Source organism: Hordeum vulgare, chromosome 7H (assembly GCF_904849725.1).
Source record: "Hordeum vulgare subsp. vulgare chromosome 7H, MorexV3_pseudomolecules_assembly, whole genome shotgun sequence".
Lineage (NCBI taxonomy): Eukaryota > Viridiplantae > Streptophyta > Magnoliopsida > Poales > Poaceae > Hordeum > Hordeum vulgare.
Window position 1 is genome coordinate 472885021 of NC_058524.1, and position 12779 is coordinate 472897799.

Sequence of the window (12779 nt, forward strand, 5' to 3'; positions counted from 1 at the left end):
TGACCCTGCTAGACGGCTGGATAAAGTAGCTTTTTCCCTGCACATATCAGAAGCCAAGTAAATATACTAAGAGAGTGAAATAAGCAATGAAGTTATGTTTAAAGAAACTTACCCATGATTGATGTTAAAAGTGGGAGTGGAGCTGCTCATGAGGCGCCCGAAGATGCAGAAAACTCCTAAAATTTAAAGGGGTTCAAGTTTCGAAGATTATATTGAACCAAGATCAACCTCAGTAAGCAGCCACCAAACTTATTACCTTAACACGATGTTTGTGAGCCGGTGGTGCATGAGGCAAGCGTGGATCTAGCTCGCCCGCATCGCTCCGAGTCTTGCATTTGGATTGACCAACTTGTTGTGTTTTCTTCAAGAGAAAATTGGTAGCTAGATAAGCTTGATTTGACATTTTTACCTTTCGAACAGCTTGTTTGGCCCTTCGTGCAACAAACTTTTCTGAAGAGACGAAAGGGATGGCAATTACCTCAACATTGCTGACTTTGTGTGCTTCAGACTCGTCCTGAGAAGGAGGCTTATCAGCAAGTTTAGTAAATAAGTGACCAAGTGAATCAAGTTCTACCTCCGATGATTCCTTTGAAGATGAACTAGGAGTCGGGTCATCTTGAGCCAGACCATTCCCTTGAGGGAACATGGGCTTGAGGTGTAACATTCCAAAAGCTAGTACCCTCCTGTAGATTAAAGAAGTATGGCAAAACGACGGGTCAAAGGTAAGTCTAGCAGAGAAACAAAGTGTATATATAAAAGAAAAGATCAATACCTCAGGAGGAGGATTCAACAAATAAAATGAGTTCAAGTCGGAGGTACTGCACCGTTCCTTCGAATCAGAAAAGAACTTCTTTGTCTCTTTGACAAGAACATCATTGGTTATATTGTCAAAGGAAAAGCATTCGGCGTCGGATGGTGAGCCTGAGTAATCACACATTAGGCCGGGTCTCACACTAACAGGTTGAATACACCATTAAAGCCAGGAGCAGATCAAATCGATCCCAGTCGTGCCATGAGCGATTAAGACCCGTAGCTTCGTGCATATGGGAGCAATTTCATCTCTCTCTTTTCCCGTTGGCCAGCCAAGTAGCTCCACGTTTTTATTAACCTGCTATAGACTATAACCCGACAAGGGATCTTCATTTGCAGGGGCAGTATTCTTACAATTAAACCAAGTTTTGTACCACCCTTCTGGGATGACTCGCTAGTTTTCACTCGGGAAATAGGTTGTTCCTCCTTTTATGAAAAGAAATTCTGCCAAGTTCACAAGATGGACCATTTTTTTACCTCGGTCTGGCGGTTGGCATTGAAGAATTCCCTAAATATGGTTGTTGTTGGCTCAATTTGAAGATAGACTTCTCATAAAACCTAAAACTGGCATATGTATTGGGGCCTTAGGTTGGAACAATGCAAAAGATACCTAAAGAATTTTGAGCCGGGAGGGCGGAAACCCCTTTGCAAATGATAAGTAAAGATGTTGACTTCCCCCACCTAAGGCTGAGGATAAGTCTCTTCTTTGGGAGCTCGCCAACTTATCTCTTTTTTGGGTGGCAGAAGTCCTTGACTTACCAGATTATTCTAAGGTAAGCGTGGATTCCTGAGATCTGGCCCAGTTACAAGCCTTGGAGTTTTTGGGGGCCATCTGTTACTCATGATAGATAAAAAAGAAAATTAGCAGAAGTAGGAAGAAGATATTGAGAAGCTTATTGGTTGCTAAAGTCACCAAAATTATCATCAAGGACATCTTAAGCCGGCCAATGTTGCAACTAGGTTTTAAACCGGTAAGACAAAGAGGGGAATTGAGAGGGAAAGATCCATGAAAGACTTGGCAGAAAACTTCATCATAAACAAGTTATAAACAAGTGCTCTCATCATGACACATCCAAATACGAACATAAAATAAGAAAAATATATGTTCTAAAAGTGGCGGAGAGGCCAACGTGAGTATTTTGGAACAAAGCTGCTCTAAAAGGGTTTTTGTCCAAGTTTGCGTACTATGCAAGTCAGGATAAGGCCGCAGCAGCAACATAGTTGTGTCAGGTTATGGATCTAAGAAGCATTTCTTCTATGATGACCCGAAGAACATGAAATGAACCCATCGGGAAATCTACAAACCCTCCACAAGGAATATACGTACCAGATGTTACCGGAAGAGAAGATTGGCGGCTTCGGCAAGTTCGACAAGGAAGAAAAGGTTTGTGGATCGGTGAGCCCCTCGAAGAGTTTTCTTCACCGCAATTAAGATCTGACTAACGTGGTAATGGAGGAAGACGTGAGGAAGAAGAAGCTGGAAGACGGGGGGTTGCCTTCCCATTTATAAGGAAAAGGAGGACCGAAACAGAACGATCGCAAGAAATGAGCGGCTAAGTTCGCGCCTAGATTTTTGCGCCACACCAGAATCAGTGTTTTTTTTCAAAAGATTCGACATGATGACCTAAGACGACAGGAGATGGCTTGATGACGTCATGTCAATAAATACTAAAAGGATGTTAAGTCTCAAAGAAGAGACAATGACCCGGCATTGGTTGTCGGTTCATTTGCTTGTCAAAAATAGCTTCACATGAACAAAGCTCAAGTCAACCTGGGTCCTAATGTCGGGGATATAAACCCATGATTTAACCCGCCATATGGGGCCGGATCAAGCCACAAGGACAACATGAGAAGGTAAGCCGGAGGACGTAGTCGACAAACCACCAAGCGGACCATCGCGAGGAGACGGCGACTCAAAGACATACAAGGAAAGAGACGCCCGAAGTATTCCTGATTTGGGAAGAGAGATAAGCTAGACTTGTAATAGGTCACGGGTATTATTCGACCCGGACTCTGTTGTAAACTTGGGGCCTCTACATATATATAAAGGAGAGCCCTCAAGTTAGAAAGATGAAGTAAGAAATCCTTGAGAGCTAGGTTAGCAATTCTGCACCCTTGTAATCGAGATTCCCATCAATACAATCACAAAGCATGACATAGGCTTTTACCTCCATCGAAGGGGCCAAACCTGGTAAATCCGTCTCTTGTTTCCCAATCAACCCCCTGGAGTCGCTACACCGCAACAATGGCCTCACCACTAAGTCTGTTCACGAGGACATCTGCCGTGACAAAAGCACGACAATATGCGTTTTGCTGATGTGTCACACTAGTGAATGATGAAAGAGAGTATGGTTGTATCGTAGCTAAGATAAAACATTTGTACGTTACCGTAGGTAAAAATGGTTAATAGCCCAATCACATCTATGCATGAGCACCAAATCATTAAATTTAGAGACAACTTTTAAGAAACAATGCATTGGGCTAGTCATCTCTTAAGTTATTAATGCTCCCATGATAATGTGCTAAGAAACTATGCATTGGCACATGCCTAATGGGAATATCATAGCTACTCCCTCCGTCACAGTTTAGAAGGCACGGTTAAATTTGCGTTTATTTCCATAATAGACAAGGTTTAGGGCGCATTGCATTTACTCCTAGGAGCTAATTAGTACTCCGTTGTACTACTTCTATATGCATGCGTAGTGTGAATGCTATTTTCAGGCCATCTCATAGCCAATCAATTACCACCTAGGTTCCAGAGAATTTCCAAGCACACCTTCTAAACGGTGACGGAGGGAGTAGTAGTATCATGCATGCCAACTAGCAATTTATATGAGGTGGCACAGAATTAAATGAAGAAAGAGATGGTTGAATATCATATCATGGGCCCTGCTTGGATACTCTAACTCAGTCAGAGGTTAGAGTTAGATTCTAACCCTAGACTAACCCTGAACTACCTCTAACCAAAAAGATGTTTGGATGGCAGGGTTACATTGCCAACAAATGCACCTTTTCCAATCATTTGGCTCCTTTAACCATGATTTGGTGTGGTAGAGTAAGAGAGAAAAGTAACTTTTTTTGGGCCCCACCTAACTCTAACCCAAATAAGCACCTCTACATCGGGTTTGTTTTTTGGGTGGGTTAGATGCATCTAACCAAAACTAACCCTCCTGTTTAGATGATTTGGGTTAGTTGAGTCCAAACTAACCCAAACTAACTCTAATCCATGGATCCAAAGAGGGCCATGATACCGTATCATAATAAATGCTATACTACTGTATGTGTCATGCATGGCAATAAATTAAATGATCTACTATACTAATAAATGAAGAAAAGGATGGTTGACTAATATGCATTAGGAAGAAAGTATCATACACTAGTATTATATGCATGATACTAACTTATGATACTATTCATTAGAACCGATAAAAGGAATCGAAGGGAGTAACATAACATAGTTCAAGTTATATTTGCTTATGTGGCATGTAGTTAATAAAGAGAGAGGTATTTAGAGTAACATAATATGTTAGTGTAACATGACGCTATCAATAAAAAATTAGTTTACAAGCTAATAAGTGAAGACATTTATAACACTACAACAATGTTACTTTACACTATAAAAATAGTAACATAAATTAGTGTTATATGCATTCTCCATTATGACTAGCCTAATCAACGCTGACACGTACACACTTGCATGCATGGGACAATGATATGTGGTCTCTCTAGTGTGTACTAATACACAGTAGCCGCCCGGCCCTGTCACATCTAGAGAACTATCCAACGCACCCTTTTCCTGTCCTTAGCATGCATGCATGAGATTCTTGCTGTGTCCACTGACGCGGTGATTTTATTAAGAAGCTTTCTGAAATCTGCTTAGATGTGAAATCTGCTTAGATGATATGTTGAGACAGATGTTACATAGGAAAACACTTTAGATCAGAAGACTGATTTGTTTAATCCATCAGAATGGTTGCGAGCCCTTGATTCAATCGCCATCCAACACCTGAGACGTTTCTTCCATTCGCAAATCCAGCCCACAGCTGCGTCACATCTTTATTTTGAAACCAATTGATCCCCAAATCAATCGAGGCGGAGGTCTCGCGCATGGCTCCTTCCGGCCCCGTACAACGCGCTGCTCTTCATCCTCCGTGACTGCATGTGCACAGGCGGCATCCAATGTTACCACCCCTACCGCCTTCTGCTTCACCGCGACTCCATGACCTGTATCCTCGAGTCCAACAACTAAACCAACGGCTAAAAGAAATCCTAATCTGCAGGCGTTGTGCAGCAGATCACATTTGTGTCTGCCCATCTCGGCAGCCACGAGCCGACGACTCATTTCTTCATCTCGACAACAAACACACACAACTCCATCAGACATGGCTGACAAGTCATTACATCCACAACTTTTATCGAGGTTTTGATTTCTTTGCCCTCCAGAAGTACTAACTACTTCTGAAAGTTAGTAATAGATCCCAAATTAGGTTAGATGAAATTTGATAGCTACGACAAGCATGATATTTTTGCATTTACAATTTTTGGTGCTTCTAATCTCTCTCAGTTACGTTGTGATGGGAAAAATTGTTCTTCCAGAGCATCGTGCTTCCAAGATCCTAGGTGCTTCATATGTACATGCTTCTGCTTCTTCATGGCTTCGTATGTATATATAAATCGACTTCAATTTTTCTAGGTGTAAATATTATGTCTTCATAGCATCCATGCTTCTTAGATTTTTCTTCCATTCTTTTCTATGTACATATGTAACTACAACCATGCTTCATTATTTAGTATATATTTTTTTCCATTGTGTGGAGAATTATTATTTTTTAAACAAGTATACTTCGTATACTTTTCATTTATATCGCAGGGGATCCATGTCATCACAGTAAGTTCTGTTCTAGCAATGGCCCCTTCAGGTTGTGCAATTAGTCTTTTTATTCTACTAGTAACACATGCATATTCAACTGTTGATGCCACAATATGGTGTGCTTGTATATTCAACTTTAATTACATATCTCTCCCTGGGTGCTCTCTCCATCGTCACTTATAATCTATGCTTTTATGCTTAACAAAGTTAGGATGACTTGGTTAACATGCCATTTGTCAGTGGATGTAATTATATGCTTCCATTCTACTTTCTTATTGCTTCAAAACTGTTATTATACTAATATACTTCCGTTGTTGCAGAAGCAAAATCTGTGGTCATTGGAAACAAAAGCACGTGGTGAGCTTGACCCGTTTTCCTCTCCATGACGCCGAAACAAAGAATCGAGTGCTTGTGAACCATTGTTTTATGTAAAGCATGTAAGAAAACGTACCACTTAGTAGACGGAAGCAATGGCATAGGATATAGAAAGCACAAACTTCTGAGCATATGAAGCAGTATCATAGGATATAGAAAGCATATGAAACAGTGTAATATTTTGTGACATAAAGGACGCAAATGTATTGGTGCTCGAAGAAAAGTTATATGAATGGATGGAACACATAAATTTCTATGACTTGAATAAATCAAATATGTATGCTGTCCGAGACATGGTATATGAAGATATGAAGCATCATAATTCTGCCCGAGTAGTAGCATTAGAAAGAGTGTGCAGTAACAAACTTCTCTAGGATCAAAACACATTTCACTTCTAATGGAAGAAAATTCAAAAATTGAGCAAAATACTTTTACTGTGATGTGAATAAAATAAAGTGATGTTGAGGTAAATTTAGTCTTGAAGAAAATTAGTATAGTTAGAACTGTAAGTTTCCGCCGATGGAAGCAGATATTATCACGCACATTGGGATATATTACATGGAGACAAAATTTCATTCGCGCTAGAAGGAAAATCTAATCGTATTAAAAGAAAAAAATTAATTGAATATATTTTCCTCAAAATAAGAGAAATGCGAGTGGGGTATAATTTGATGTTCACGTGATTTTGGGATGCAATCAATTATGGGAAGAAATTCAAATCCGGCGAGGTTATGTGGAAGCTAGCAACCAGGAAGGCACACGTTCTTCTTGTTATATAAAACAGTTAATCACACGTATTAACTAGCGCCCGTCATATTTGTAGTAGTTGGTGAATCACACACGTTAAATTAAACCAATCCAACGGCTCACTGCTTGTCTGATACAAAGCATAGTGTTTTCCATGTTACATATGTCGAGGGAGAATATGTTGAATGGTCCATCTTTTTCCCGGGAAGAAGAGAAAAATGGAGAGTAGTGTAGTTAAAGAAAAGTGAATGTCGGATCAGAAAACACGGAACCACAGGAGCATGCATGTTGATGCATGGTCCCTTTTGGGCCAATCCTTTTCTCCAGGGCCGATAGAAGGACGACAATTTTGCTTGATAGTTGCTGCATGGATGAGGACGATCAGTTTGCAGTTGTTCTTAGAACGAAAGGTTAAAGGTGGGAAAAAGTATGGGCGAAGTTCATAAAAGGGAAATTGTTTATGGTACCACACTCACTTGAAAAAAATACAAAGAGATATATTTTATGCTCCCTTCGTCCGAAAATAAGTATCACTGTTTTAGTATTAAATATATATTAACTTAATATTAAATTTACAACATTTATTTTGGGACTAAGGGAGTATATGTTAGTGGACATGCGTTCCATGAGGATGACAAAGTAACATGATTTCACCGAACAATGTTCAGTGACTATGATTTACTCGTGTCTAGATTCACATGCAATGTTTGCCACATGCCATGGTGAGTTAACAAAGCGACATAAATAACTCAGTTTACGACAAGGATAATCAACGTTTCATGAGGCTAGGGGCGGACGAAGCCCTAGCCGCCGTCCCATCTACTTTCCCTCTGCGAAGAAGATGACAAAGAAGATGTATGCTCGAGTGATGGCCTTTCTTAGGCGATGCTTAATGGCGACGTTGGTCATCCGGCTCCACGATCTTCAACAGCGACCCGACCTGGCTAGGTAACCGGAGAATAGAAAGTTGGTGAATGGTCCTGGACGATGGCGAGGTTAGACATTGGTTTCATACCTATCATGCAACGACAGTGGTGATAATTTTTTAGTTTTTCTTATGGTGTCCTCAAGTTTGGTTTGGGGCGGCAAGGCGGCGGTGTTGTCCCAATGTAGAAATATTGTTCTCTGGGCTCTTTCTCCATTCTCTGGTTGTGCTTATTGTCAGCAAAGGACGTGTGGAGTTGTGTCTCCGGTGGGTCTTTCGAAATCCGCCCCGTTCTGATTTTTGGTGGATTCTTCTATATTCAGGTAACTTTTGTTGTCTTCATATATCAAAGCCACTGGCATCTTCTGGTCTGCATATTCGTTACTTCTATAAATCAAGTGTTTCAAAGAGTTTTCTCCACCGTAGCGGAGGCCAGGTAGCATCGAGCTATGCTCATGACGTGCCACCAGTGAATGTAGGAGGAAGAAAACTTGGACACCCTCAAAGATTTGAATGTAATGTTGTTTCGGGTATATGTGTCTATAAGAACCTGTAATGCTTAATACTTCCTCTGTAAACTAATATAAGAGTGATTAGATCACTACTTTAGTTATCTAAATGCTTTTATATTAATTTAGGGAGTGAGTACATGGGTTAGGGATTTTTGCAAAAAAAGAAAAAAGAAAAAAATTAGGCAAAAAGAAACTAGCAAGCTACTAGGCTTGATAGATGGCAGAGAGAGAAAGAGAAGAAAAAAAAGTGGTCAACTGCCCCACCACAGCTGTGAGGCCTATGAGCATGCACCGGTGAAGATTGCCTTATCGTGATCCATGAGCCGTGCATGACCTACACCTTTATTTCCCGGGCGGGGGGGACTTGAGCTACCACTGCACAGCTAGCAAAGTCCCGCGCAACTGTGTGCATGCAGCCAGCGGCAAAGGTAGGGGATCAGATGGACGAGAGGAAGGCTCCCGGGTCAGGCAGGGCACTCTCCCACAATGCGCACCTACCTGAGAGCGACCGCCCGGCCTCTTCCCTCCCGCCCCCTGCTCCTCCTCTCTCCCTCTCCTTATACCTCCGCCTCTCCCTCTCCTCGCTGCCACCATCGTGTCTCCATCCTTGTCCAGCCGTTTGTTTCCCGTATATCCTGGCGGCATCTTACTGCCGACTGCCGATCGGCCATGGCGAAGCAGTCATGCTTCCACAAGAAGAGGATGAGGAGAGGGCTCTGGTCCCCTGAGGAGGACGAGAAGCTCATGAACCACATTGCCATGTATGGCCACGGCTGCTGGAGCTCCGTTCCGAAGCTTGCAGGTATGAGATGACCGACCGTTTGCTTATATGAGCGTGTGCAGCTGTGCTGCATTGCGCGCAAGAATTAGCAGTTTCGGAAATGAAGAACAATTAATTGCGTCGAGTATCTTAATTGGTAGCAACTTGTTGAATTAATTAGGACTTGAGAGGTGCGGCAAGAGCTGCAGGCTGAGGTGGATAAACTACCTGAGGCCAGACCTCAAGCGGGGCACGTTCTCGCAGGAGGAGGAGGACCTCATCATACGCCTCCATTCCATGCTAGGAAACAAGTACGTCACCTGGCCTGTCTTCCAACAATCCATCGAATTACAAATGACATCGAACTGCATTTCTATTTCAGGTGGTCACAGATTGCGGCCCAGCTGCCCGGCCGGACGGACAACGAAGTCAAGAACTTCTGGAATTCGTACATCAAGAAGAAGCTGAGGGAGCGCGGCATCGACCCCGCCACCCACAAGCCACTGGCCGAGGCCACCACGTCGCCCACCGCGTGCCGGGCGGTCTTCGGCGATGCCGAGGTCGTCCCAACGGCGACCGCGCTGGCCCAGGATCAGGTGGAGAAAATGCTGGATAGCCTGAAGATGCCGATGGACTGGCCCGTCGGCAGTGTCGCCGGCAACGGGGTGCCCGAATCCTACCAGGTACCGAGCCTTCAGGAAGGCTGCGCCTTCCACATGGGCGCGCACTGCGGCGCCTTCCCGTCCGCGTCGAGCTCCAGCACGTTGACCACAACCGACGTTGGCGCCACCACCCTGCCATGGCTGGAGCTCGGGCCGACCGACACCATCTCCGGCCACGTCGACCAATACGCCGGCGCTCTAGGCGAGCTCAGGTGGTCTGACTACTTCGACGGCGCCCTACAGGGGCAGTGCGTCTACGACGGCGGCATGGTCGACGACGACGCGGTGCAGTTCGACGACATCCATGGGTTAAGCAACTGGTGCTAATAGTACGTCATATAAATCAACTAATCCAATCAAAGAGCCAGCGAAGTGAAAGCTACAACACTACTTCATCACTGCATGAAAGATTATAAGTTGATATGTACAGGCAAGACAAGGATCGATGGATGGATACTGGCTTAGCCTGAGGCTGAGAACCAAGATACTTCTATACTTTTACATTTTACTACACATTGCAGTACTAGCTGCTGCCGCTGCTACTAGTGAATAGTCATATATACTTGTTCGTGTTGAGCATAATTCATCGTGTGGTGATGATATCAAAAGTGTTTCGCCACACATGTAAGGGACAGGAAATGGTGTTGTACATAGGACAACAGAGATGCCATATATACGGTTAAATAATAATGAAGAGTGGATAAATAATACTCCTACTCCGACTAATCGGACTGATACAGTATTGCCTCGGAGGCTCGGAATATGCCTGGCTTTATTTTGGGTCCCTTATTATTCTCTTTAAAAACAAGGAGGGTCCTCACCACGTCGTTTCTTGGTTTGTCCATTACTTCAAGGTCTGGTCCCTTTGTTGAAACAGTGGTATGGACGACTGTTTTATCTAGTTCTCCATTTCTCCTACTCGCTTCGTTCGGAAATACTTGTCTTAAAAATAAATATAATTAGACTTATTTTAGTTATAAATACATCTATTTTATATATTTTTAGGACAAGTATTTCCGGACGGAGGGAGTATTTGTTACGCGTGACTGTAATTAGTCAAAGAAACCCTCAAAGTAACTAGCCGCAAATCCTATTTGACAGCGTTAACGCAAACACCCGTCTGACCATGTTTGTTGCTAACGGGCGCGCGTAGGGATGGCAATGGATACCCATTACCTACGTACCCTGCGGGTAAAAACCCTATTAGGGTAAGGGTATGGAACAAAAATTTACCCATGGGTATATAAATAGAAAAATCTGACACCCATGGGGTAGAGCGGGTATGGGTATGGGATCATATAACACATACCCATATACTCGTGTACCCATATAAAATCTATGCAAACTCAAAATTATCTCTACAATCTACACAATGTCAATAATTTATGAATTGAAAGTGTATGCCTATGTGTTGTTGTTTATGACTATATGATGTTATTTTAAAAGTATGTGTTGTAGTTATAATCTATCTTTGTAAACTATATCATACAATGCAGTTTATAACTATAAGTTTTTTAAGCTGATGTTTTACAAATATGGGTAATTTTACCCGCGGGTATCCGTCTACCCTGTCGGGTAACGGTATGGGGGAAACTCGTACCCGTTGACGGGTATGGGTAAGGGTGATGGGTAATATCAGACGGGGAGGGTAAGGGTATGAGGAGGCTTCACCCGTACCCATACCCTGCGGGTGCCATCCCTAGGCGCGCGAGCCATCAACTTATCCCGCTTGCAGAAGATCCAGCCGGTTTGTTGTCAAGCTTCTGGTCGCCTTTTACTTCTTCTTCTCGTTTTTTTTAATTCGTGAATATTTTAATATCCATGAATTTTTTTCTCAATTTCTTTTTCAAATTGGGGAACATTTTCCAAATTTGTGAACTTTTTTTAAGTACATGGACTTTTTCCAACACGTGATATTTTTCAAATTCATCAAAAAAGAAAAATTCGTCAAAAATAAATACAGGATCATTTTTCGAAATTCATGAATAATTCAGGAACTTAATAAAAATTCAAGATTCTTTTTGAAAAATAATGTTTTTCCAAATTTATGACTTAAAAATGAATATTTTTAAAAAGTCATGAGTTTTTTTAGTTCATGAAGTATTTTCAAATTGAGAACATTTTTTGATTTCACCTTTTTCAGATTTTAGAAAACCATGTTTTTGCTAATAATCCAATTTTTTCGTCAACTAGGAAAGCAACAACAACAACTAGTGTACGAGCGTGACTTTTCTTAAAAAGCATGCGTGAGTGTGGGAGCGACCCTTGCGATGCATTGTGAGCGAGCGGGCTAATTTTAGGTCGCGGCCCACTACGCCGGCATGCGAGCGGCGGTGCGCTAACATGGGTTGAGCCGCTAAAAAGAGGTCTCAACTAATAGGGGAACCCCTAGGACGGCATGCTGACTGCCATTACTCGAATTTTCCTATACGTCGGCTATCACCCCCTTCATTGAGCGCTAACTCACGGGCACTCGGTAAAGTAAGAAACGCCGGGAACCCTCGACAGCAGGTGCATCCCGACAAACACAGGTTGTTGCCGAAAGTACGCTTGAGCAAAACGACAAACTTTCGCCACGTGGCACATCCGGCGACGGGTAACGTGATGGTCACGGTTTAGCTTCTTTATCGAGAGGGCCACTTGGAAAAAAATTGACATAGATTTTGTCATACCTTATCTATCGACAAACATAAATACATGCTTAAATTGTCCGATAATACAATTACACTAAGCTTCGGTGTTCGATATTAAGAATATGATCCAACCGTACCTTTACCGAGCATGGCCCTCGGAGACGTAACAGTTGCCGAGTGTAGCTCTCGGTAGAGATAAGGCTCACATTACTTTAGTCCAACCTAGACAAGCAAGATGACATGTTTGACATGTTTAAATAGTGGGACAGTCCACATGTAGTAAGCTTCTCTATTCATTAGACTCCTGTTAAGAAGATGGATTGTGACTTTGAATCTTCACTTGTTTCGGACACAGAAGATTCAAAATAATAGGCCATCTTCCTAATGATGCATGCTGGCGCTTTTTATTTTTATTAATTCAACAATTATTATTTTGATTCATTTATTGTACTTGGATAGAGAATGCGGCCTGTTTGTGAGGGAGA

At 42.4% G+C, this 12779-nt stretch overlaps 1 protein-coding gene across 1 annotated transcript; it reads left to right on the plus strand.

Moving 5' to 3' along the window:
• The first annotated feature begins 8613 nt into the window (after positions 1-8613).
• Positions 8614-10369, plus strand: LOC123410708 (transcription factor MYB41-like). The gene is made up of 3 exons (XM_045103645.1): positions 8614-9041; positions 9181-9310; positions 9382-10369. Exons 1-3 carry the CDS (start codon positions 8726-8728, stop codon positions 9986-9988), a joined length of 1053 nt encoding a protein of 350 aa, XP_044959580.1. The 5' UTR covers positions 8614-8725; the 3' UTR covers positions 9989-10369.
• The last annotated feature ends 2410 nt before the right edge of the window (positions 10370-12779 follow it).